Source organism: Dermochelys coriacea, chromosome 27 (genome assembly GCF_009764565.3).
Source record: "Dermochelys coriacea isolate rDerCor1 chromosome 27, rDerCor1.pri.v4, whole genome shotgun sequence".
NCBI lineage: Eukaryota > Metazoa > Chordata > Testudines > Dermochelyidae > Dermochelys > Dermochelys coriacea.
In genome coordinates this window covers 7,247,872-7,274,773 of record NC_050094.1, presented here as the reverse complement: position 1 = coordinate 7,274,773, position 26,902 = coordinate 7,247,872, and the positions used below count along the sequence as shown (strand labels likewise).

Sequence of the window (26,902 nt, the reverse complement as noted above, 5' to 3'; positions counted from 1 at the left end):
ATGGTCCTGACAGCCCCTGCTCTGCCACAGCCCTGGGTGACCTCAGGCAAGTTGCTTAACCTCTCTGGGCCTCAGTTACCCACCTGTACAATGGGGAGGCTGCACTCACTCCTGATTGTGATTGGCTCAGATGCTGTGGGGATGGGGGGCAGAGACAGCGGGGACCCCAGACTTCCTTTGCAGGAGGATTTGGGACCGGTTCTCGGGATGGGATAGCATCTCCATGCCTTTCCGCACCATCTGAGCTGATTTTAGAGGGGGGCCCACGTTGACCTCTGTGACAGCCCAGGGTGAGAAAGTAACTGAAAGCCGCCTTTGCCCCCCAGCGCCGTGGGCTGGGAGGTTGGGTCTGCACCTTCTGGAGGTACAGAATTTCAGATTCTAAATCAAGCTGCTAGGAACCGCTCCCCTCCTGCCCCCTCTTTTTACTCCTCAATATGAAGCCTGGGGCAGAGCCCCTCTACCACCAAAGTGACGAGTGATTTTATTTTTGGGGTGCCCAATTTGAGAGGCCTTCAAGGGGCCTGACTCCCAGACTGTGCCAAGCACCTGCCCTCTGCAAACCAGGTCCCTTTAAGACCCATCTCGTCTTGGGCCCCCAGAATCACTAGGGACTTTGAAAAATGTAGGCCCTGGAGCCTGGCCTCCCTCTGGTCTTCCTACAGCGTCTCACGCCTCCGCGGGCCCGTTGGTTTATTTCTGGCTCCCCTGGTTCTTCTCCTTCCCACGGCACCCGCTGGGTTTCAATTCGTTTGCAATGTTTACTTCCTCCAAGATAAACCCTCTCAAGCTGCTTCCCAGCCGCACACCCTCCCCGGCAGTTCCTTAGGCGCTTGACACGCTGCCCAATTCAGTCTCGTCTCCTTCCGCTCTCTACCTTCGCTGCTCCGCTCGCGCTTCTCCTGGCCCGAGAGTTGGAGGGTCAGTCCCCATCCATTCAACGGCAGCCTCCCTTCGGCCGCTGTGAAAACTCCCGCCTGCAAGGCGTCCCCTCTGCCTGCTACCTCACACGCCTCTCTGACGACCCTGATTGCTTTCCGATCTTCCCTCCACATCTGCCTCGGCCTTATTCTGATTGCACGGGGGTTCCTTGTGGCATCACACGGTACATGAGCACGCACTGACTTACCTTTAAAGGACCACCATGGTGACTAACTAACAGGGGGTCTGCTCTTTTAAGGGTCAGGGGCTTGAGCCGGCCAGCCAGCCCTGTTTGATTATCACACCCAGCTGGAATGGGAGTTGCAAGTTGGCTGACTCCGGGGACTGGCCCTGGAGCAGAGAGAAAGAGCTCTGGCCCCGGCAGCCTTTCCTGGCCAGGGGACCAGCTTTGTTCTGGGTCACTTTGCCAGTTCATTCTTGGAATGAACAAACCATATACTGAGGAAAGGGCCTGCCAATGACCGAGGCGTAGAATGTAATCCTTCCTGGTCGGGGGAAACAGCCCTACTGCTGGTTATAAATAATATCTCTATATTTACTAGATCCACATAGGCCATGCGCGGAAGTGGATAGCTGGCTAAGAGACCTAGCCGGAACGCTCACACTGCCGTGGTATGACCAGACCCGGCTCTCCTACCTGTCTGATCTGTGCCTTTGGGGCCATGCGGGACACAGAATCACTGAAGCACAAGTCCAGCACAGCCACGTCTCCTTCCACCGCAGCTTTGCCCCGGAACACGCCCGGCACCGGGGGCTCTTGTGCAGACAGTGCAGATCTGGCAGACCTGGATCTGCGCACGGCAGGGCCCCCAGCTGCACGGAGTTATTATCGGGGGGGAGAGGGGGAGACAGTGGGGAAGCTGGCCCGCTCTGTCTGGGTTGGTGCTTCCCACCTTTCGCCGGCAGTCGCTGGACTCTGCTCTGCTGCTGCTTCGCTCTTTCCCAGGTGTCAGGCCCTGTCTGTTCGTGCTAGAGATTCTCGCCTCCCCGGGCGGGCTCAGGCAGGTGGCCCCTCATCCCAGGTAGAGGAGCTGCACCTGCCCACAGCAGGCCTTCAGTGGGGCCAACAGGGCAGAAAAGCAGCTGGGAAAATCCTAAAGCTCCTTATTTCAGCCTGAGCTGGTGACTCCCCATCAACACGGCTCCATTCACAAACCAAAAGATGGATTTTCTGATGACCTCCTATGTCTCAAGAGCCTACCCGAGACCCAGCTGAGCCCTGAAGACTCCCCCTCCCCATCTCCCACTCATGCACACACACCCCTGATCATTCTCTTGCTCTCTTCCTCAGCCGCTCAGTGACTTGGGGGTATGACTACATGCAGTTAGATACCCATGGCCAGCTCGTGCCAGCTGACGAGCTCGCGGGGCTCAGGCTGAGGGGCTGTTGAACTGCAGTGTAGACTTCAGGCTCAGGCTGCAGCCCGAGCTCTGGGACCCTCCGACCACACAGGGTCCTAAAGCCCAGACTCCAGCCCAAACACCTACACTGAAATTAAAAAAGCCCCTTCACCTGAGCCCATGTCAGCTGGTACAGGCCAGCCACAGGTGTCTAACTGCAGTGTAGACGTGCCCTTAGCTCCCTGGATGTCGCTTCCCCACCCGCTCTCAGAGCAACCCGGCACGACGCCTACCTGCTGACGCTTGCCCAGGGGCAGGTTGGAAGGCCCCAGGGTCTGGATGGAGCCAATGATACTCTTCAGCTGAGTGTCTGTGAAATTCTTCCAGATGGAGCCATAGAGTTCCTTGGCTTTCTTCCCCCAGGCCTCTGTGAAGTTCTGCTCCTCCAGGGAAGCCAAGATCTGGAAGGCAGGAGGAAAGACTCTTCTGTGACAGATATTCCCCTTCCCTGGGAGGACCATTTAGCCATCACTTCCAGGGGACTGTCTGCCCTGCAGCGCCTGTGCCGCACTCTGTGTGGGGCTCTGGGGAGCGGGAACCAGCCCCAACGTGGGCCACAGACTGGCAGACCTACGCAACTCCAACCAGCAGGGACCACAAAACGGCCAGCCCAGCCAAGAGGGAGGCACAACATGGTCCCCTGCCTCGCTGCTACACCTGTAAAATGGAGACAACGAGAATCACCTTTGTAACATACGTGTGAGCTGTGGTACAGCAGCATGGTCTAGTGGATAGGGCACCAGGCTGGGACTCAGGAGATACAGGTTCTGTTCCTGCCACCCACCTGCTGTGTAACCTCCGGAGTGCTACTTCACCTGCCATTGTCTGTTTCCTCTGCTGAGTTTTGTCTGTGGAGACAGTCAGCTCTCTGGGGGCAGGGACTGTAACTCACTAGGGGTGTGTCTATACTGTAGCTGGGAGGGTGCTTTCCAGCGTGGGTAGACAGATGCTCTAGCTCATAGGCGCCGACTCCATGGGTGCTCCAGCCCTGGAGCACCCACAGGGAAAAATTAGCGGGTGCTCGACATCCACTGGCAGCCAAGCTCCCCCCTCCTCGCCTCTTTCTCCCTCCCCTGAGCATGCCGCGTCCCCACTCCTCCCCCTCCCTCTCCCTCCCAGTACTTCCTGGCCTCTCCGCCGCCACCTAACAGCTGTTTGGCGGCGCTTAGAACCTTCCAGGAGAAGGGGAGGAGTCGGGAGGTGGCGGGGAAGGGGGTGGAATGGGGGCATGGCTGGGGTGGGAAAAGATGGGGTGCTAATAGGAGTCCTAGGTATTCTTATGAGACAATGTGCCCATCTGGTCAAGTATCCCATCTCTGGCACAGGGCAATAATTGATACTTGACAGAAAGGCAGATCTTTCCTTCCTGCAGTGTTTGGCAAAGCTGGATGGGATGATGAATCCCCCAAGTTTGAGGCAGGCTTCGTTGGGGGTGAGGAAGGAGTGCCCACTGGAGTGTGGGTGGTGGGTCTGGGGAGGGACTGTCCCAGCTTTGATGCAGTGGCTCATTTGTTGGTATTTTTGTCATTCCTTTTCCTAAATCTGGTGCAGCCACAAAACAAGGCTGGGTGAGAAGATAGCACGCACAGTACAGGACCCACTTCCCCACTGCCCTGCACTGTGGTCATTCACACTGGCACAAGGGAAGGGCCAAGGGGTCGGAACTGTTACCATTCTGATTGGATGGCATTTTATACCCACTTTGCACTCAGGGGGCCTGATTCTCACTTACACTAAGGCCCCTTTACACCGTGCTGACAGCGTGAAGGGGCCTTGAAGTGAGGACTCCCGCTTTACAGACTACTAGAGCTGTGTAAAAGGGCCTTAGAATGAGAATCAGGCCCACTTTGCACTGGTGTATATGGGTACGTCTACACTGGAGGGGGTGGGGGGAGGCAGCAGCGACTCTCAGAGCTCAGATCAATGGACTCGGGCTCAAATAGCAGTGTAGACGTTCTCGCTCAGGCTGCCCCCCCCAGGCTCTGAAGCCCTCCGCACTGACCTGCATTTGGGATGGGCCAGATTTGAATTCCCCAACATTAAGTTTGGGAATGTCTGAATGCAGGATTTTGGTCCGGCCTGTTATATAGACAGATAAAGGGGGAACCATAACATTCGGATCCAGGTTCAGATTCCCGATTCCCATGGTATTAAGATCCAGGGTTTGTTCATACGATGGGTATGAACGTGTAACTATTCGTGCCCAGCAAGGCCATCGGTCCGTTGGGTGGCAAGACTCCTTTCAGTCATGATTGCTTTGATCCCAATCAGCAGCAATTCCCCCATCTGTTGAAATGACCTCCCGCATTATCCTGGGTTCCTGCAGCTTGCCCCATTCATTCACTTGCTGCACTCCACTGGCTTCTGGCAACTGACACCAAGGGCTCATTGCACAGATATGCATAGATAACCCTAGCACTGCAGCTGTGCAGATGAAAACCAGGTGGCTCAGTGGCTCATGAGGAAATTGCTGTGTAAGGACCGTGCTTTATAGGAGAATTGGCTAGGAAGGGGGAAATAATCAGAGGTGATGCACAGGGTTGCACTGATCTCTGACATTTATAAGAGGAGACATCGATTTCCAGCCAAAGTGGAAATTGCTCCAAGCCCCACTCCCTGCCTGGAGCTTCTCCAGCTGGCAAACAAGCTCCAGAAAAGGTGTCATGTGAGGACCCACTATTGAAATGAAAAGAAGCAGCAGGTGGATTCTAAGTGGCTGGCGGATAAATGTGTGTATATTGCAGCCCTGCTGGCATCTGCAACAGGCAAGGTTGAATAAACCGCATTGTTTGCAGGGGAAAAAACTACCCGTCATGCAAGGGTGAGGCTCCATTTATAAGTGGGCTATAAATGATTAACAGGAAATTATGAGGTGTTTTCATACATGGTTAGAGAATCCAACAAGTCAGTCATAGAATATCAGGGTTGGAAGGGGCCTCAAGAGGTCATCTGGTCCAACCCCTCAAAGCAGGACCAATCCGCAATTTTTGCCCCAGATCCCTAACTGCCCCCTCAAGGATTGAGCTCACAGTATTTGCCAATTCTGAGACTTTTGCTTTAAACTATGGAAACAAACCAACCAACAAGTGGCAAGAGTGTAGCATGTGCATTTCACTTGGGAACAGGCTGCAGGAAATGTCTCTACACACAAGCAGCGTTCTGGGAAGTTTAAAGGCACAGTGCACTGAAAACAAAAAGCAGCAGTAGTTTCATAGTTACATACACATCACTCTATCCATTTGTCTGCTTAAAGTATTTCCAACACGCCCCTCACTCTTCTGTCTAGGCACCAACAGCATCTAGATGTATCAGACAAAAATCTATGGAATTAAAGAGATACACTGAACTCAGCTATATATTAAGTTTACAGTGTGTGTTGTGAGCACACAATCCAGCCAACCAACTGCCATTTGTGTTCAAGAGCCAGCATGGTTTAGTCTAGTGACTAGCCCATGGGCCTGGAAGACCTAGGTTCTATTCCCATCTCTACCGCTGACCTGCTAAGGGCCCTTGGGCAAGTCGCTTTGCCATCTTGTGCCTCAGTTTCCCCAGCTGTAAAATGGGAACAACGACACTGGCCTCCTTGGTAAATTGTGATGGAAAGTGCTAGCTAAGAGATAGGTATTAATTATAACATTATTAATAAGTGAGCGAGCTGGGGGGTTATTTAGTGATGTGGGCACCAGGCTGCTGGGCAGTCGCACTGTCTGATGTCACACAGCGCCTCTCAGGTGGCAATGGCCTCAGGGTAGCTGGCTTTGAATTGGGAAGAGACCCGCAGATCTAGCTTTGTGCCCTGCAAGATATGAATGACCCCAGGAGTATTTGCGGTTCCTGTAAATGCTACTGTTGTGTTCATTTGTTACAGATGCAGGGCTCCCTCCAATGAACAAAACGAGACCCTTTTAACCCTCCTGATCCTGGCTGCCAGTGCAGATGCTTGGAGCAGGCATCAAACCCAAGTGCCAAGCAAGGCAGCCACCAGCCCCTCCCCTTGTCACTTAGCTGGCTCCATTCACAGACAGCTGGCACTTGAGTAGCTGTCAGGTGACAGTACAGAGCAATGTTAAATACCCAGTTTGCAGGGGTGGGGGATGGAAAGGTGGCTCTGGAATGGGCCCTAAGAGCCCGGGGAAAGGGCTGAGTCGGCTCTTTTGCTTGGGAGCGTCTGGTGGGCAGATATGATGATGAGCCCAGAGACGCTCCATCACCCGCTGCTCAGCCCGGGGCCCACTCTGCACTCTCGTTTACACTCCACATCCCTTCCGTTTCTCACACTCCACCTGGTGCAGAGGGGTCACACCAGGCTCCCCCTGCCAAGCAAGCCCTGCAGCAAGGAGCAGGAAAGGCAGGCACACAGGGAGGTCTCCACACCCCTCCATGCCACAGAGGAGGTCTCCTCACTGGCATGGAGGGAGCCCAGGGGGACGGTGGATGGGACAGAGAATCCAGGCATAGATGGAGCCATTAGTCCACAACCCCCTGTGGCAGGGTCAGCTTCCACGATGCCCCCTTGTGGCCTGCTGTGGCGCTACTCACTTTACCTCAGTTTCCCTGGAGGTAAAATTCTGCTCCGGGGATCTGCGCCTTGTAATAGGGCTTCCTGTCAGACCCTCTCTGCACCTGCTGGCTCCTCCCCGCTGCTGGTTGGGCTTGAGACCCAGCTCAGTTCTGGTCCTCAGCCTTTCTTCTCAGAGTGTGTGTCCTCTCAAGTTAATCCTGGTCCGCACCCCGGCTTACCTGCCCCAGGGAATCTCTTTCAGGCAGCTGCTTCTCTCAGCACCCTCAGGCATAGTGCTGATAACTAGCGTTGCCAATGGGCCGGTTTTTGCTGTGCCTTGCCCGTTGCAGTGCAAGAGATGTAAGGAGCTGGGGAGGGGGGAGGGGTTTGCCATGCGCACCCGCAGCCGTGCGAGCAGCGATCTTGTAATTACCAACCCTGCACATCACAGCTGGCAGCGCGCTGACACTCAGGTCCCACTCTGCATCCTGGGCCCTCCCCTGCCAAAACCATGGCTGCTCCTCCTGGGGCTGGGGACCTGAAAGCAGGACAGACCTGAGGCTCGCCAGCAGAGAGAGGTAAGGAGACCTTGGCTTCCCGCACCCCACTCTTTACTGATCCCTGCTGGTGAGGCTTATGTCTGTCCCGCTTCCCTGAGCCCTCATGGGAGCCCTCCCCTGCCAACACCATCATCCCCACAGGGGGCTCCAGGAAGTGAGACAGACCCACTGGTTCACCACCACGCAGGGGTAAGGACCCTCTTTGTCAGCAGGGGGGTTGGCCAGTGCCCAGTTTTTCTGCATCTCAGAAGTGGCAACCCTATGGATCGCAAACCAATAACAGTCCCAAAAGAAAACCTAAAAGGCCCTCCACCCTCTTGTGCTCCCTCTCTATCCTGCTCTCTCGTACACTGCTGTCCTTCCCACCTCTCTTCTTGGAGATCCAGCTTCTACCTGAGCCACTGACCCTCAGAGCTTCCTCCCCAGCAGGGGTGCTGGAACTAGGGGGGCTGCAGCACCCCTGGCTTGAAGTGGTTTCCATCCTATACAGGCTTTGCAGTTTGGTTCAATGGCTCTCAGCACCCCCACTATACAAATTGCTCCAACGACACTGCTCCCCGGAGTCCTTCCCACAGGCTGGGATCCTTGTTTCCAGTCTACCTACAGGCCACAGATTCATAGATAGTAAAGTCAGAAGGGACCATTATGATCATCTAGTCTGACCTCCTGCACGATGCAGGCCACAGAATCTCACCCACCCACTCCTGCGATAAACCTCTCACCTATGTCTGAGCTATTGAAGTCCTCAGATCATGGTTTGAGGTTTGACCTTCCCCCCCCAAGCCTGCCCCAGGAGCCTCCTTCTCCCCTCTCAGCCCATCACAGGGGAGAACTTTCCTTTGGCAGCTCTGCTCCCTCACTGGCTCTCCCAGTCCTCTATGGAAGCCACCTGTCTCTTTCCTAGCTACAGCTGAGAACAGACTGAAGCCACCTGATTCCCAGTGGATCAGGATCAGCTGGGGAGAGGGGCGCGCTCATTTCACCCTCCCCCATCCCAGCACAAAGCCCACCTAGGCAGAATTTCAGCAGGGAGAGATGAATGCCATCCTAAAGAACCCAAGCCCTGCAAAGCTCAGAGTAGTTCTGGGACCCGGGTACAGGATCCAGAGCCTTTCGCTTGGGGGACCGAAGAGCACATCCAGCCAATGGCACTCACCCTAGTGACAGAGAGTTATTGCCATGTCTCTGGTGAGCCAGGGATGGGCAGCTCGCACTGTTAGTGTACTCGCTGCAGGAGAAAGAGAGGACCTTTGATGTCCACGGCTGCCAGCCTGACACCTTTCCCCGGTGCTATGCCCACCTCAACACCTACCATCCCCGCCCCCGTTTTTCAGCCTGAACTGGGTTTGACATGCCAGCAACAGCAGATTCACCCTACTTTTGTTTCTGGAGAGCCCCCCTTTCCAATCCCATCAGCCAGCTCAGTCATTCGCAAAGGCCTCTCCTGTGTGCACCGTGACTGCGGGCAGGGAGGCAAAGCTGGGACAAGGCAAGCCACTTGTTCTGATTTCTTGGCAAGATTCCTCCTCTTCTCACAGTGACCGGATGCTGGCCATTGTCCTAGGGAAGGTGCAATGTGGAGAACAATCAAGGCTGTGTTACGGGCAGACTGGACCTGCTCAGCAATGCTGGGAACGGATGCAACCTGGAGAGTTTGCTGCAAAAAAACAAGATCTCAGAAACAAACTGCAATGACACAGGGTCGTTTGTAGGGGCTGAACCTGGCACCCCATGCTCTAAAAATCCTGGCCTGGCTGAGCTAAAGAAGCATGTTTGTTAATGCAAAGCCTGTAACAGACTCATAAAACCTCTCCTGGGGCCCAGTCACTCAAGAGCGACAAAGAGCAACCAGCGGGTTATGGGGAGTTGTTTAAACATGGGTGGAGAATTTTGGATGACTTATTTTTCTTCATAGATTCCAAGGCCTGAAGGGACCATTGCGATCAGCTCGTTTGGCCTCCTATACGACACAGGCCTGGAACTGCCCCCCGCAAACTCATGTTTGAATTAGAGCAGATCTTTTAAACAACATCCAGTGATGGAGAATCCACCGTGACCCGTGGTCAGTTGTTCCAATGGTTAATTGCTAGGAATTCGCCATCACCTCTAGCAGGCTTCTCATTACACAGGGGCTGGGTGAGGGCCTCAGGGCCTGATCCATTGACTTCTATGAGAGTTTTGTCTGAGTAAGGAGCCCAGGGTTTGGCTCAGTCCAAGCCAGATGAGCCCCTACTTGACCCCAAATGTAGTGGAGCAGAGCACGCATGGCTGCGGGGACTGGCTGTCAGTCTGCAGGGTCAAAAGGCGAAGCGGCTTCCTGGTAGCTGTTCTTGCTTGTGGCGTGTGTTACTATTTTGTTGGCTGGAAATGCTGACGTTACCTGGTTCAGATCTGACAGCCTAGCAGCAGGGGAAGGAAAACATGCGAAGTGCCTGTTCTTGGGGCAGACTCTGAGAGTTTATTTGATACCTCATTAGCTGCCATTTAAGCCTTTTCAGCCAGCCTCCAACTAGGCTGGGTTGTTTCATTTCATTCTCTTCCTCATTACTCAGGCCTCACTTCCTGGGCAGCCGACGTAGGTGGATACAGCCGAAGGGGGCATGCAGCTCTGCCTGGGCGTAGGGTGACCAGACAGCAAGTGTGAAAAATCGGGACGGGATGGAGGGTAATAGGTGCCTATATAAGACAAAGCCCTCAATAGCAGGACTGTCCCTATAAAATCGGGTCATCTGCTCATCCTAGCTGGGTGTGTGGAACAGCTCATCACTTCGACCCCATTTGGAGTCACACAAATCAGGGTTTGATCACACAGCCATTTGAAGAAACCTTTGCACGGGTACCCAGATTGGCTCTTCTCTTCCAGACGGCCAGTCACCAATCAGAAAGGAGACCAGGTGGCTCAGGAGAACCCGCCCGCATAGCAAGTAGTTGGTGGCCAGCTCCTGAGGCTGAAAACTGGTTGCCCCAAGCTGCTGGGCAGATGCTCAGAGAGGCACGGTGCAGGTGGGACTTGAGTCAGTGCCTGAGCCATTCACCAGGAGACATAAAGCCTCATTCCCCAGAGCCTGCACTCCCAGTGCTCTGCCTGGCAGCTCAGCATGGCTCCCCTCCCTTTAGAACAGCCACCTTTGAAAATGGACAGTTACTAATCTTTGGTCCCGTTCAAAGGTCCACCGTCTCACCCCCCACACCTCACAGTTCTGCCTGCTGCCTCTCTTATGGCTAATGAAGCAAGGAGGGTAAAGGAGAGAACGCCCCAGTAGGGCACCTAGCTTTGCGGATCAGTGAGATCTATTGACGGTCTGCAATTTTCAAAGCTGAGTTTCACATATGCAGGGTGAGGGGGAATGGTCTCTGCTCCCCCCGCTCTGCTCAAAGCACACTTACACTTACACCCCAACACAATCCCTTCAGCATGGGATTCTTGGGCTTTTCAGTCTGTCAGTTATACTCCGTTAATCACCAGAGGGCTCGTGCATGAGGCACAGGGAGGTCCCTCTGCTGCTCCCTGCCTTCTTCCCTCCCCCATGCTGATCCCACTGTCTCTCCAGGACTCTGTGCCCAGGAAGTTAACCAGGAGATTACTACACTGTCTCAAGCCCATTGGGGTGTCCCTTCTGTGGGGTTCTGGTATTGCTAAGGATTGGATTCTACAGCTGTGAGTTTCCAAGAGTCTCTTGCACGGCACCCAAGCAGGTGGTAACACTAACACATGCCTTGCATGGAGGAGCAATGACAAGATCCCAATGCAACTCCAAAGATTTTCTGATAGTTGTGTTTCCCCGGGGGAATGAGGGGCAAGTGCTGTATCCGAGGAAACACTGGAGAAGAGACACACAATTTAGATAGACAGATAAATATGCATGGGGATGGAATGATCATCAGATAGATAGATAGATAGATAGATAGATTTACTTGGGGTCCTGGATCTTGCAAATATAGTATATGAAATAAAATGTTTGTCAGGCTAGATCTTATCAGCCTTCTCACTGTCTTCCCTTTAAACGGCTGATTGTTTAGGTAAATGTCACTGATTGCTAATTACCAAGAAGAAAGATACGAGAACATTCTAAAGCTCTCTCTTCTCCAGGCCAGACAACTATCGGCAATACCAGTGCAACACAAGGCCATTGGACTCAGATTCTCCGCTGCCCTGTTGTCATTTAGACCTTTGCAAGTTGGGTGTCAAGTGCTCGCAAAGGAGAATCCAAAAAGAAAAAGAGTACTTGTGGCACCTTAGAAACTAACAAATTTATTTGAGCATAAGCTTTCGTGAGCTACAGCTCACTTCATCGGATGCCATCCGGTGAAGTGAGCTGTAGCTCACGAAAGCTTATGCTCAAATAAATTTTAGTCTCTAAGATGCCACAAGTCCTCCTTTTCTTTTTTGCGAATACAGACTAACACGGCTGCTACTCTGAAACCTGTCATTATGCAAAGGAGAATGGCAGCCTTCTACACCTACCAGACACTCACTTTGCACTGGTGCAAACAAAGACTCCGGGTGCAGAACAACCGGGAATCAGGCCCATGATCTATATATCAAAGCAGAAGGCACCATCCTCCCCCCAGGGCTTTATTTCCATCCTGCTCCATATGGTGAATCACTCCTCTATCATTACTGCTGGGGTTTCTTTGGTGTCTTAGCTCTCTGTACTGAGAGAGGTGGGCCCCTGGTCTAAGCATGGCTTTGTGAAGGGAGGGACATGAAAAATCCAACCAATATACATTTGTGAAGCTCTCTCGGCTCTAGATTAGTATTTCTGTGGCTCTGATTGCTGGTTTGGGACAGCACATAGGTTTTAGGCACTCTCACCTTGGATGACCTGCATAACTCACTTGTGGATTTGGGCTAGAGGATGGGGCACTAGACTGACACTCTGGAAACTTTGCTTCCATTTCCAGCTCTGCCACTGCCTGCTGGGTGACCTTGGGCAAAGTACTTACCTTCCCAGCCTTTGTCTCTGTTAGACTGTAAGCTCTTTGGGGCAGGGGCTGCCTCTTGGTTTTAGCACAACGCCATGGGGCCCTGGCCTCAGTCATAGCCTGTAGGTGATACTGTAATACCAGTGATGAATAGCCCCCATGGCTAATGTGGCCATCTCACACTCAGGCCGGTAGCTTTCATACCACAGCAATCTCTCTCAGTCTCATCCTTCCCCACTGGAGAGTCTGCATCCTCCCCCATGGCCCCATTACACTCCTCTTCGGTGCACACCTCGCTCCCCCTGCCCCATGCCGGCTACAAGCTCCTCCTGCCCACCCCTGGACTGCATGAGGAGGTCAACCTAGGCTCAGATTCATTCACACAGACCTGAGCCAGCTTCCCTGTCCCCGCCCTGCAGTGGGAGCAGCTTTAAGCCCCAAGCAGCTCCATGGCAGCCTCATGGCTAGAAGTGGCTGAAACTGCTGTCCTGGCCAACCCCTTCCCTGGCCACAGCAGCCCACACTTTAGGCTATATTAGGTGTGGCTCCTCCCCCCGCAGCCCCAGAGCCCTTCCAGTCTCAGGGGCTCCCCGCACACAGGGGTAGACCTGAGGACAAAATCAGTCTCCTCTGGACCTTTGGAGCATTGACCGCTGGGGACAGGGAAGGGGTTGGCCAGGACACGCCATGGGCCCTAAGCTTCTCTGCTGACACTTCAACAAGCTAAAGTTTACTGGGCCTGATCCCTGGCTGATGTAAATCAACAGCTCCACTGAAGTTAACGGCGCTCTGGCAATTTACACCGTGAAGGATCCGGCCTGTTCTCTTTATTCGTGTTGAGGTGTAGGCACGTGCCAGTCATGCAGAAACCTGCCGGGCTGGTGCAAACGTCGCTCACTGTGGGCTGGGATAATGGAAGAGACGTGTCATTCTGGTGCTTTCTCGTCAGCTAGGCAAGTCAGACCCCATGGAAGAGCCTTCGGCTCGGGCAGGCTGGGGAGAGCCCCAGTAGATTCACCCCTCCCTTCTGCCTGGCTTGGCTGATAAGCAAAGTCACCTGTGGAGGCTTGCTAGACTCAGCCTTGCTTCACAGCTCTATTCCCCAGACAAGGGCTTTGGGGAGGAGCCCCAGCTGTACTATGAGAGAGCTGCAACCCTTCCCCACCATGCCAACTGCCAATCCCCTGTGCTAACCACTAGCCCCCACTCCCTTCCTAAGCTGAAAGTGGCCGAGATAGCACAGTTTCTGTTTTCTGTCCCAGTTCCTGTTCTCCGTTTAAAAAGTGAGAACCTCCAAAGTTATATGGTGCATGTCGTTAAACATACACTACAAAACACACAGGCTCAGCTCTCACGCTGGGGTAGATCAGCAGAGTTCATGCTGCTGAAGTTCTGACCCACAGTACATGAGATAACACTGAAATCTTGGGCAAGAGCCTCGGCTTCGAGTCTTGTCCCCTTGTGCCCTAGACTCAAAAAGGGCCTTGCATTCCAGGGAGCCTGAGCCAACAGGACAGCCCCTAGGGATTGCTGCAACTGGCATAGGTTAAAGCAGCCCTGAGGCGGTTCTAATATATGCTGTGGGGCATAGCAAGTGCTCAGCTGCCCCCAGGAGTGCGGGAGAGATAAAGATAATTTTGGGCCACTGTTGACCTCCCAGCTGGTCCAGGCTGGGCATGATTTGGCTGGACCCAAGATTTCTGACCTTTTTCCTTTCATCAGCTTGATTTCTCCACCTTAATTGTACACTAACATTGGTGTTCATTGGTGAGCGGGACATTTGTCCTGCAGAAGCAGTGAAGCCCTGTGGCTAGAGCAGGGGCTTGGGGTTCCCTGCTGCTTGCTCTTGAGTAAGTCACTTTCCCTTTCCTGTGCCATTAAAAGGGGTACAATACTCTCTTGGGCACGGTGAGATTTAATCCAGGTGGCAGAGGTGTTTGCGAGCCTGGCATTATGGGGGGCTACATAGCTGCCCAGGGCTTTTCTTGTAAGCACTGAAGTGAGATCATTTCATAGCTGCCGCTCTACAGCAATCCAGCAGCAGAATGTTGCCTTTGTATTGCCCCCAACCTTGCCAGGCTAGGAGAATGCAAATGGGTCACAGATGCATCTGAGTGAAGAACTCTCTGTGATTTCTTGATTGCCCTTGCAGGGCTGAAAATGGCCAAGCAACACCCCCTTCAGGGGGCTGCTCTGTTGAATGTGGTGAATCTGGACAATCCCCTCTGAGAAAGAGACAGCTGGCCCTCCAAACATGCATGAGGGGGCTATGATGGAGTCTCCTTCAGGCATGGAGAGGAGACACTGGCTGCTTTGGCAGAGATGCAGCTATCTCCGGGTGAGAAAGGATTGTCGTATGGTACCAGTAACTGAGTGCTGCAGACTGAAGAAGCCCTTCAAGCAGATTATTGGAATGGGAATCCGTCTGCCGGTGCCAAAATGGGTCTGGAAACACCCAGATGCAGGCACACATTGCCATTCGTAAGATGGATGCTTAGCGCACACACACTCACGCACATGTGAAATGCACATATCACACACACATTCTTATAAATACAGGCACATATGCATATGCATGTAGTCTTCAGTCTTGAGTCTTCAGCCTTGAGAGAGCCTGGGTATGCACACCCTTGAGGGGTAAAGAATTTACTGAGTTGGTTTTATGGCAGCTGCGAACCTGGCTGAAGAGACCCACTTGAGAGAGACATTCGCTGCCACATCTGTCACATTTAAAGGTGATGTTTCCACCCTTTGGGCTCTGCCTTCTGCGAGCTCTTTTCTCCTCTGCTAAACTGGATGCCTTCCTCTTGAAACTCTGGAGACCTCTGTTAAGCTCTTGTTTCCAAACGCTGTGGTCTTGAGTGCGATCTTCCCAGTTGTCCACATCCATGTCCATTTCTTTGAGGTCTCGCTTGCATACATCCTTGAAATGCAATGTGGGGTGTCCTTTGGGTCTTTTCCAGATGCCAGTTCACCACGGAGGATGAACTTTGGGATGTGCCCATCATTCCTGCAGCACACATGCCCAAGCCAGCAGAGGTATCTCTGTTGGAGGAGTGTTTGCATGCTGGCTATGCTGGCCCGTTTAAGCACCTTAGTGTTGGTGACTGTCCCTCCAGGAGATTCCAGAGATTCGTCGAAGGCAACGCATATGAAAGCCGTTGAGCCTCTTTTCCTGGTGAGAGAATAAAGTCCATGTCTCGCTCCTGTACAAAAGTGTGCTGATAACACATGCACAATACACACAGATCTGTGTGTGTTCTGTCCGGTTGTTGTTTTACCAGACCCTCTTGTTCAGTCTAGACACTGTTGTGGCAGCTTTTCCAATGCGGATGTTGAGTTCCGTTTCAAGTGAGTGGTTGACCACGAGAGTGGATCCCAGGTATATGAACTCTTTCACCACTTCAAGTTCATAGTTGTTGATCTTGATGGACAGTGCTTCCTCAACTCCTTGGCTCATTATGTTCATCTTTTTTAGGCTTATAGTAAGCCTGAAGTCTTGGCAGGCTTTGGAAAAAACTGTCCATTAGGTTTTGAAGATAAGTTTCTGTGTGGGTTGTCACTGCTGCATCATCAGCAAAGAGGAAGTGTTGGATAAGGGCCTCCCGAGTCTTGGCTTTAGATCTGAATTTTGCATGTGCACATATACATACACGCCCCTCCCCTCAATCATAGAATCATAGAAATGGAAGGGACCTCAAGAGGTATCTAGTCCAGTCTCCTCCACTCGTGGGTGGACTAAGGATTATCTAGACCAGTGGTTCCCAGACTCGTTCCGCCACTTGTGCAGGGAAAGCCCCTAGCGGGCTGGGCCAGTTTGTTTACCTGCCACGTCTGCAGGTTTGGCTGATCGCGGCTCCCAGTGGCCGCGGTTCACTGCTCCAGGCCAATGGGAGCTGCTGGAAGCAGCGGCCAGTACGTCCCTCGGCCCATGCCGAGGCCAGGGATGAGGGGTTTGGGGTGCAGGCCCCAGGGCTGCGGAGGGGAGAGAGGACTCTCCCAAGCCCTTTTTCACTGCAGCAGCCTGGGACCTGGGAAGAGGCATCTCTCCCCGCCGCGGCAGCTCCAGGGCTGGGGCTGGGGAAGAGGCACCTCTCTCCTCTCCAGTCCAAGCCCCTGCATCTGCGCGCCTGCATGGCCCTTGATAGCCTGCTGCACAGCCACGCAAATAAGAGGGAATTTAGGTCTAGACAATCCCTAACAGGTGTTTGTCTAACCTGCTCTTTAAAATCTCTGATGATGGAGATTCCACAACCTCCCTAGGCAATTTATTCCAGTGCTTGACCACCCTGATAGTTAGAAAGTTTTTCCTAATGACCAACTTAAGTTGTAGCAAGGATGGTTTAAGCCCATGGCTTCTTGTCCTATCCTCAGAGGTTAAATAATTTTTCTCCCTCCACTTTGTAACAACCTTTTATGTATTGAAAACTGTTATCATGTCCCCTCTCAGTCTTCTCTTCTCCAGATTAAATAAACCCTCTTTTTTCAATCTTCCCTCATAGGTCATGTGTTCTAGACCTTTAGTCATTTTTATTGCTTTTCTCTGGACTTTCTCCAATTTGTCCACATCTTTCCTGAAATGTAGCGCCCAGAACAGGACACAATACTCCAGTTCAGGGCTAATCAGCGTGGAGTAGAGTAGAAGAATTACTTCTCGTGTCTTGGTTACAACACATCTGATATTACAGCCCAGAATAATGTTCGCTCTTTTTGCAACAGTGTTACACTGTTGACTCATATTTAGCTTGTGGTCCACTATGACCCCCAGATGCCTATCTGCGATACTCCTTCCTAGGCAGTCATTTGCCATTTTGTATGAGTGCCACTGATTATTCCTTCCTAAATGGAGTACTTTGCATTTGTCCTTATTGAATTTCATCCTATTTACTTCAGACCATTTCTCCAGTTTGTCCAGATCATTTTGAATTTTAATCCTATCCTCCTAAACACTCGCAACCCTCCCAGCTTGGTATCATCCACAAACTATATAAGTGTACTCTCTATGCCATTATCTAAATCATTGATAAAGATAATGAACAGAACCAGACCCAGAACATCCCTCCAGAACCCCACTCAATATGTCCTTCCAGCTTGACAGTGAACCACTGATAACAACTCTCTGGGAATGTTTTTTCCAACAGTTATGCACCCACCTTATAGTAGCTCCATCTAGGCTGTATTTCCCTAGTTTGCTTATGAGAAGGTCTTGCAAGACAGTATCAAAAGTCAAGATATACCATGTCTACCACTTCCCCACATCCACAAGGCTTGTTACCCTGTCAAAGAACATACATATGTATGGATATGTATACACATATATATATTCTTTGACAGAGTAACAGAGTAATGTATATATACAGGTCTAGCTACATGCACACATACACTTAGATACTCCCCCGTGGCCAAATCTATACACTGTGCACACACTTCCACATATACATATACATTTGCACACACATATGTATACAGACATTTATTGCATCCCCCCCCCATACACACACACACTTACAGACACATCTAGTGTTAGCCTCTTCACTGACATGCCAGGTACAACCCAATGGAAGTCAGTGGGGTTACTGAAGGGTTGGCATCATCGCCCTAGACCAAAGTTGTACACATACAGATACGTCCCAACACACAAACACACACCCTTTCAGCCAGGCCCACAGTACGCACATAGACACATGCACACTATACAAAATCACCAATAGGCCAGATCCTCAGCTGCCCAACACAACCCTCCCCGATCCTGGCACCTCTGGGCAACGGGCTGCTCCCCTGGTGCAGCAAGGGTCTTGGCGCACAGGGGCACTGCCACCAAAATGAAACTTTAGTTCATGGCCCGGGTCCAAAGGCAGGTGCCGGGGCTGTGTCCACTCAGTCCCTTGCCCCCGGTTCAAGCTAGAGCAGCCTGTGGCTACTGTATCCCATAGCTCCCAGGGCTCTTACAGCAGCCGGGAATCCCCAGGCCAGGGGACCCCATCCACTCTCCCTCCTCTGCCCGGCATGGGCAGGTAGGGGAAGCAGAGATCCCACTGCAGGAAGGAGACGCCCCGGAGCTAGGACAAGTCTCCAGAGCGGAGCCAGGCAGGGACGCGCGTCCGCCCCAGCACCTCCCGCCAGCAGCCAGGGCACCGACACGCGGCATCCCAGCCAGGGAGCTCCGGGCACCAGGCTCGCCGCTCTCCAGCATCCCCGCGGCTTCCCGGCCGGGCTCCCTCCGGCCGCTCGCCCCGTCTAGTTTGCAGGGTACAAGCGATGACACGTCCGTGCCCCCCCCCCCCCCGCAGCTCCCAGCCGGTCCGAGTCAGCTGCTCAATCCCCCCCCCCCACGCCCCTTCCTCCCCGGCAGCCCCCCGGGCACCTCCCCAGAGGGGTCCTCCCCGTGCCAGCCCCCAGGCAGGAGCGGCACAGAGTCAGTCCGGGGACCCCGGAGCCAGGCCGGGGGGGGCGTGCCTCTGCTTTCCCCAGTGCCCGATGCCCCTAGGCAGGGGCGGTGGGATGGCACCGACCCTAAATGGCACCTGCTCCCCCGGGAGGGGCTGGGCGGCCCGGGGGGGGGTGCTCTGGGCTGCAGCCTCCCCCCCCCCGCGCCAGCCAGCGGCGTGGCCCCAAAGACACCCCCCTTGGAGACCCCGCCCGGGGCTCCTACCTGGCGCTGGGCGTTGGGCTCGGTGAGGTTGGTGTTGTAATCCCAGCTGGCGGACACGCTCCGGAACAGGACCACCTCGGCGGAGCGGTTGTAGTCCTGCGCGAAGACGGCAGCCCCTGGCTCGCTGGCGTTGCTGTCGGGGGGCAGGAGCCCGGCTTCCAAGGCCACCGCCCCGCCGAGCCAGAGCAGCAGCAGCCGCAGAGCTGGGGGCATCCTGGCACCCGAGCGCGCCTCCCGCCCAGGGGTCTCCCCGGAGCGCCTGGCCAGGAGCCTCCCGCAGCGGCCGGAGGCTTATAAGCTCTGCCCAGACCCTGCCCACCGAGCCGGCCTCTCCCAGCAGATAAGAGGGAACATGTTGCTCTCCCTTCCGCGGCGCGTAGCGGGAGCCCGAGGAAAGAGCCACTGGCGGTGCCAAAGTCCTTCCATGCAGCGCAGGGAGGGGAGGGGAGAGGGAATTGGGGAGGGGGGCAGAAGGGGAGTGGGGAGGAAGAGGAGGAAGGGCGAAGGGGAGAGGGAGTGGGAAGGGGGAAGGAGGAGGGAGAGAAAAGAGAAACGGGGGGGGGGATAGAGGAAGGGAGAAGATGGAGAAAGGGAGGACCCCGTGGGAAGGAAAAGAGCCGAAGGAGGGAGAAGGGAAGATGTGGAGCGCTGGGACCTGGCTCCTTAGAGCTCCATGAAAGCAGGATCCCTGCTCCCCGGGCACTGGGCCCCTTGCTCTCCAACTCCATCTCTAAGGGAATGCCAGGCGCTCCCCCTCTGGGCAGCCAGCTGCCTCCCCATGCAGTCCCCTGGGCCCGCCCAGAGCCCAGCTTCTCCCCTGTGCCCTCCGCCAGCTGAGGGTGCACAGAGGCCTGGGCTGAGCTGAGCTGGAGGGATGCGGTTGGAGGGCAGGGAGCCACACCGGCCTGGGCTGAGCTGGCATAGACTCATCCTCGCTTTGGGGTTTCTTTCCCCTCCCCCTCCCCCAGTCTCCCAGCTCAGCTCAGGCAGACACTCGGGGTGGCTTTGGCGAGTCCCCAGCTGCAGGCTGCGGCCCAGAGCCTGCTGGTGCTTGGAGAGGTGCAAACTGGAGTCCGTGGAATCCCACTGCTGTGAGCAAGGGGAGCAACAGGCCCCAGGAAGAGCCTTCGCTGAGCCCTTGATTCCACCAGGCCCGGGGTGCGTGGATTTGTTCTGCCCTTTTCCTGTGGATAGGATCCTTGAGGGGGTCACCAGCCCCCTTTTCATTCTTCTAGTGCTAAATGGGAGGAGGGTCCTGGCTGGATCCCAACGAGATGTGGGGAGAATCTGGGGGAATATGGGAAAGGGTGAGAAGCGCTGGCCTATTCTGTATCTGGTCAGGTGGAGATCAGGACTTGTGTGAGTTTCACAAGCTAGGTAAGAGGGGGTGGTGCTGGCAGGATGGGGCTCACATGCAGGAGAAGAGGGGTAGATTATGCCATCCCCTTGGCCCAGCTGAGCCGCCTTTGACCCAGGCTGCAAGTTCTGCTGGGTTTCTATCAGTGGCTGGCCCGTTCCTTTCCCCTGCAGCCCTCGCTTCAGCGTAGACAGATCGTGGTGCTGTTCCACCCCAGCAGCTCTTTTGTTCCTGAGCTCCATGAGCTGACAGCTGGCCAAGGTCACCTTGGCCAGGGCTGGCACTGGGCTGCTGACCACCAGTCTCATCACACATCCCGAAATTGTCACTTTCCTTCAGCCACTGAACTGAGGCTGTACAGCTTGGGACGATGCGTACCTACCTACCCACCCAGGAGCAGGCACGTAGCCAGCTCATCCAGTCTTGCTGCAGTGGCAGAGGACATGGTCAGCACCCATCTACACAGCCACCTCCTTCCATCCTGAAATGGGAGATACCTGCACAGGTGGCTGGCCCCTTTAATGGGAGACAGCCCAGCCTCAGACACACATACACACTGGCCCCCCAACACAATTAGCTCATCTCCCAGAGGGGGGAGATGGAGAGGGTCACCATGGCACTCAAGGGGTCAGACGTTAGCCTGATGAATAGCTGGCCAGAACTTGGTTAGGGAGGACCTCCTGGGAGCAGGTTAGGCAAAACTGTGAGAGTCCCCAAGGTAGGGTCTGCAGGGAGATCCCCAGGAGGGGAGGCAGTGCTGAGCTAAAAGAGAGTCCAAGAGCAAACCATGAGAAGGATTCGGGGGCAAGCAGCCTGGGCAGTTCCAGATTTACAACAACACCAGACCCACACTCGGAAGGGGCCCATAACGACTACATGGGGGCCCACAAAAGGTCAATCCAACCCGGATCCTGCACCTTATAACAGATCTGGAAAGGACTTAAAGGTAGCCCAGAAGTGGCTGAGAACTGAGCCGGGAGGTGAGCAGAAGACTAGCCCAGGAGGAGCAGAAGCATCTTTGTTAGTTTGGGACTTTTGTTGTTGTGCAAGGGGTTGAATTTGTTTAGTGACGTGTCCGAGTGGTCACGTTGCATCATCAACCCCCTGTAGAGAAGCTCAGGGGTGGGAGGAGGAAACTGAGGCAGAGACGATTCAGGGCCACCCCATTCCCTGAAGCAGCGCTCAGGAGGCAGTGCCCCTGTACAGTGCCATCCTCCGCACTCCCCTCAATGGGGTCCAGGATGTAGCTGCCCCATCATTTTCTATTCATTTTGTTTTGCTGGGGTTTCCCCACCCAGCAGCCCTGGCACTGACGTCAGCTGTCCCTGCCTCCTAGGGAATGCCTCCCTGCTGGGCCTGGAAGGACTCTCCCAGGACAAGAAAGCCAAATAAAATCACATCTGTGTCCCTGGCTGCCTGTGAAAGGAATATAAATCCATGCAGCAAGGGGTTCCTGATGAGCTGATGAAAAGAAGAGAGACCACCCCTGTGGGAGCTGATTGGCAACACATAGCAGAGGAAAGAGCCTGTTGGAGCATGGGCTGGGAGCCAGGAGACATGGGTTTTATTCCTGGCTCTGCCACTGTTTCACTCAGTAACCCTAGGCAGCCCACTTCCCTGCTCCCTGCCTCAGTTTCCCCATCTGGAAAATGGAGGTCATAATGCTGACCTGCCTTTGTAAAGATCTAGGGAAGAAGCGCACAAGGGCTAAGCATTACTATTAAGGGCTTCTGCAAAGAAAACCTTCTGCATAGAAGGATCTTTGTAAAGAGAATCCCATGTCCCTGGGTCCCCCTGTGAAATACACCATTAAGTTAGGGAGGACTCCGTAATCGAGCGTCTGGTTAAAAGACACCTCTCCCCCGCACCTGTAAGAAATGTCATCTAATTGGAAGATGGCCTGTGAAAACAAGAATCCTTGGATATTTAGGTTGTCAGCTCCTTGGTGCACCGACTGTCTGTGCTGTTTGTACAGCGCCTTGCACGATGGCATCCTGCTCCAGGACAGGGGCTGCAAGACACTTCTGCAACACAAGTAAAAGTCAGACTAATTGTGGGTTAAAGCTGGTTAGTTCTCATCCGCTCTACGTGCAGGAGATCTGTGCTCTCAGCAGTCTTGCTGAGAGCAGCAAAGCCCCACGGCTGTGGGCTGTCTGCCTTCAAAGGGCTGCGCCCAGATGTTCTTACTGAAATTCTGAGTGGCTATAGGCACCAGCCTGCAGGGTGCAGGGATCCAAAAACCCAGCCCATGGGGCCTGATCTGCAGACAGCCGAGCACCTGCAACTCCCACTGACTTTCATTGGAAGTTCAACATATGCTCGCCCTAGGGGGCATAGCTATGGGGGGTGGGATGTTGAGCCAAGCTGCTCCAATGGCCGCTCAAGCAGCACACTCCCCAGGGTGCAGGGGGAGAGGGCACAAGATGCACCATGGTGCAGCCTGCTCTCCTCCCTCACTAGAGCGCTGACCCAGCCCTGGGGTACCCCTGAGCACAGCAGCTGTGCCCTCCTAGCACCCCGGGAGGCACAAACCACCTCAAAGGAGGCAGGGCCTTGGCTCACCCCTGCTTGGCCATCTGCGCTGACTAGACACTCAAGGTCAGCAGGAAGTGCCCTCTGAAGGGATGGCACAGCAGACATGTCCCCCTATACATGCCTGGGCTCTCAACGAGGGGTGTGTGCCTCCTGAAACCCAATCCCTTCTGCCACCTGCAACATGGGCTGGTGCCCATCAGGCACAACTGAGCCCTGAGCAGAAACCCCCACCCCCTAGCAACATGAGGATGGTCTAAATCTTGTAACCAAATTAGACAGGAGACCCTGGCCTCAAACACAGCCCCGAGTCCCTCTCCTGCAAGGACGGCTGTCATAAATCCATTCCCTTCCCTTCGATGTAGTGGTATCATGCCTGGTGTTCCTGCACCACTGAGCACCCTCAGCACCCATTGACAGCAGCTGGAGACGTGGGGTATTGACCCCTCAGAAGATGAGCCCCACAGACCCTTTGATCCAAAGGGAAATGTTTCCCAGCCCCAGGCTGAGATTCAGGAGGCCCTGGATGGAAATGCAGTCTGGTTGGAAGGAGGAGTGGGGCAAACGTGGCTGAGGGAGGGGCTCAAAGGTGAAGCCTCCGGATTCAGAGCTGCTCTCGGGGCAGAACAGCACCGGCTGTAAATCAGAGCAGCCCCAAAGGTGCTCTAATTTACTGCAGCCTCCCAAGTGCTGCCTCTGGCTTGCTCTGCATTTCAGAATATCTGAAGCCGCATACATTGAGGACACAACCTCCCCTGACCCTGACACCCCTCCCAAATGGCCCCAGGACCCAGTTTTGCTGTGTAGGGGCACAAGTGATGGTTGTGTGCTGTGCTTACTGAATGATTCTTTCCTAGCCCCCTGCCACACAGCTCTAGCTCCTGTTTCCTGCTGAGCAGCATACAGGGGCCAGGGCTGGAGACAGAATCAGTCCATAACACAATAGGGGCCCCATCCTGCCTCCCAGGAACACCCGTCCAGCCCTACAGTCTGCAGTGAGGGGCTGCATGGAGAACAGGAGCTAGTTGCAAATGAGTGACATTTGCACACAAATGAGTTAGTAGAAGAATAAACAATGAAAAGAGCAAATACAAGTCATCACAGGGTCCTTTCCTTCCTGCGGAGAACTGGCTCCATGCTGGGATCCCCGTCGTTCCTGGCAGGGTAGTAAATACACTGGCCTGTGTTTCACCTATACCCGGAAGTGTTAGGCATGTGGAATCTGACACAATGCCTTAGGTCTGAGATCTCAGCTAATGGGGTGGGAGAGAGGATCAGTTCTGAGGGCAGGTTAGCAGCTTATCGCCCTGTACAGAGAATTCACAATGACAAAGAAAAACCACATTGAGCCAACTGTTTGGAACTTGCAACAGCGTGGCTCTAGCTATCTTAGGGGGCCTCTATTGCCAGAGTATCTGAGTGCCTCACAAACTTGAAAATATTTATCCCCTGTAATGAAGGGCAGCGCAGTTATTCCGATTTGACTGATGAAGACTGAGGGACAGAGAGATTAAGTGACTTGGCTAAGGGCACATAAGCAATTAGCGACAGCATGAACAGAACCCAGGTCTCCCAAGTCCTATACACAGGCCCTAACTATTGGCTGATCATCTGTCTACTGGGCTAACAGAATGATCAGTTCTAGCTTGCTATTAAAGGGTTAACCGGACCTGGACTTGATACTTTCTCTTGATTAAATAGCTTTCCCTGAACAGGGCTCCCAGTTCCCCCTGTGGAGCACACCCAGGCAGGCTGCGTCATGTTACACGGGTATCCACAGAGCTGTTAAAAGACCTTTGGTGGCAGATTGAGCTCTCTGTGTGGGTGAGTCACGCTAGGACGGAATGATGGAAGCCACTCATAGGCTAGTGGCACTCCCTGGTTGATGGGGCACTAAGCAAAGGGGAGGGCAGTGATTTGCTGAGGGAGTTAGGTGCCTACCGCCCACAGATTTTTTCAATGCAAGTGGGAAGCCTTAATCAATCAAATCTGACCAGTTGGCTCAATCTCGGGCAGTCTAGTGGGCAGCTAGCAGAGCTGACGAGACCTCCTCTGCGATGCGGCAGGCCACCCACGACAAACCTCCTGCTGCTTGCTCCCATGTGACAGAGGTCACCTCCTGCATAGCGTCACCCACTGCTTCCTGCACCAAGCCCATAATTTCTCTTTAAGCTCTTGGACCTAAAGACTGCAAGTGATGGAGAATCCACCAGGCTCCTCTGTAGTGTCACATCCCTAGAGTTAGGTCTTCAGCTTGCACAGGGACTTGTGCTTACCTTGTCAATAAGCAGGGGAAAAGGAGGACTTGGGGCACCTTAGAGACTAACAAATTTATTTGAGCATAAGCTTTCGTGAGCTACAGCTCACTTCATCAGATGCATACTCCGAGATGCCACAAGTACTCCTTTTCTTTTTGCGAATACAGACTAACACAGCTGCTACTCTGAAATAAGCAGGGGGTTATTGGTTATCTGTGGGGCTGCATGTCATGGCAGAAACCAAGGACTTGGCTTGGGAGAGAGTGTGCTGTTGTAGTTAGAATAGGAAAGAGGGACCTTGGCTGAGACCGGACACTGAACCACGCTGGGCCTCTGTGAAATGGGGACAGTCTTTTCCCTGCCTCCTGGGGTTTATTGTGAAGCTTCGAGGGGTAATGTTTGTAAAGTGCCTTGAACTCCTCCAATAACTGGTGCTCTAGAAGTTTAGTGCAGCTCCCGCTGCAGTCTCTGGATGGAACTAGTTCTTAGCCATGCTCTTGACATTGCTGGTGCTCCTGGAGAAGGAAGCCGGCAGATCCCTGGGGCAGCTCCAAAGTTCTGCTTTGCCTCACACGGCTGGTCAATTCAGTTAAATCGGGGTCAGGGGGAATCTTCCCTGCAAGGCTTTCACATCTGATCAGCTTCTCCTCATGGTCGGTGGCTCCCTTCATACCTGTGAGTGCTGCTCGTAGGCTGGTTGGGGGAGATGACATAGTCATGCAAAGTGTTCCCGTGTTTTGGAGGGGTCTGAAGGTGCTGTCCCAGCCCCAGGATGGTGCTAGAGGAGATGGCAGCAGGAAGCAGAGCTGGCAATTCAGTAGGAGGCGCTCATCCTTCTGAGTCAGTTCAAAACCCCTGTCAATGCTGTGCTTCCAGAGCTGCCACTTTTGGCATGAGACTCACAACTGAAGTCCAGACCATTTGTGGGCAACAGAGTTCCTGTGAAGCCATTCCCAAGAGTGAAGGTGTTAACCCTGATGTCCCAGCCAATTCTATACCAGGTAGTTATACTCTGCCTCCCTAAGCTCTGCAGTTTCAGCAGACGGGGGGCAATATTCTACACTGCCACTCCTAACCTGTTGTGAAGGGTTGCTGTGCGCTGTTAAAAAGTGGCCAGGTTCTATCCCAGAGGCAGTTGCATTGCAGCAGTGGTTGCAGCAATATATTTGGAGATCATGGGACCTGAAATATGCTGAAGAAATGTAGGAGTTTCATTAAGATCTTAAGGAAGGATGTGAAATGCTTTCCTCCAGAGCCACAGGCGTGACTGTGGTGCCAGTGGAAGCAGAAAGCAGAAAGGCAAGGGAGCTTCATGAGTCACTGTCTGGGTCTAGAGAGGTTGTGGATTTGCTGTTAGGAATCAAGCTTGGAGACCCTGCCATGCCCAGCAGATTGCAACACTGAGACCAGGCTCCAAAATCCCAGCTGGGACACTATAAACAACTGGGAAAGCGGAAGCTCTCCGAGAAATTCTGTTCCAAAATGGGTTCAATGATGGGAGATGTAGGAGACGCCTTTGGAAGCTGTAATTAATGAGGTAGGATTTGGAAGAGCTTAGGAGTGTTATGGAAGGAGAATTCATTGAGGAAACCTTGGGGCTTTGAAAGTCGGCTTGAGAAGGGCCAGCTGATTGATGAGTCACACTAATCATTGTTTCCATTCATGTCATGCTGTGGGAAGACGTCAAAAGGACGGGCCTGAATTCAGATTCCGTTCTCAGCTACACTGGGGTAAACACAGAATCATTCCATGGACCCCAGTGAAGATATTCCA

The 26,902-nt window shown here is 53.6% G+C and overlaps 1 protein-coding gene across 2 annotated transcripts in view; it reads right to left on the bottom strand.

Moving 5' to 3' along the window:
- ACE (angiotensin I converting enzyme) overlaps window positions 1-19,407 on the bottom strand; it is a 58,187-nt gene extending 38,780 nt beyond the window's left edge. The window contains exons 1-2 of one of the 2 annotated variants that reach the window (XM_038385349.2): window positions 18,983-19,407; window positions 2,577-2,744 (exon numbers count right to left, since the gene is read on the bottom strand). In XM_038385349.2, the coding sequence (XP_038241277.1) occupies window positions 2,577-2,744; window positions 18,983-19,195 (381 nt within the window). In that variant the 5' untranslated portion in view covers window positions 19,196-19,407. The remainder of the gene's footprint in view (window positions 1-2,576; window positions 2,745-18,982) is intronic. The other variant, XM_043503363.1, reaches the window with a different exon arrangement.
- Between the last annotated feature and the right edge of the window lie 7,495 nt (window positions 19,408-26,902).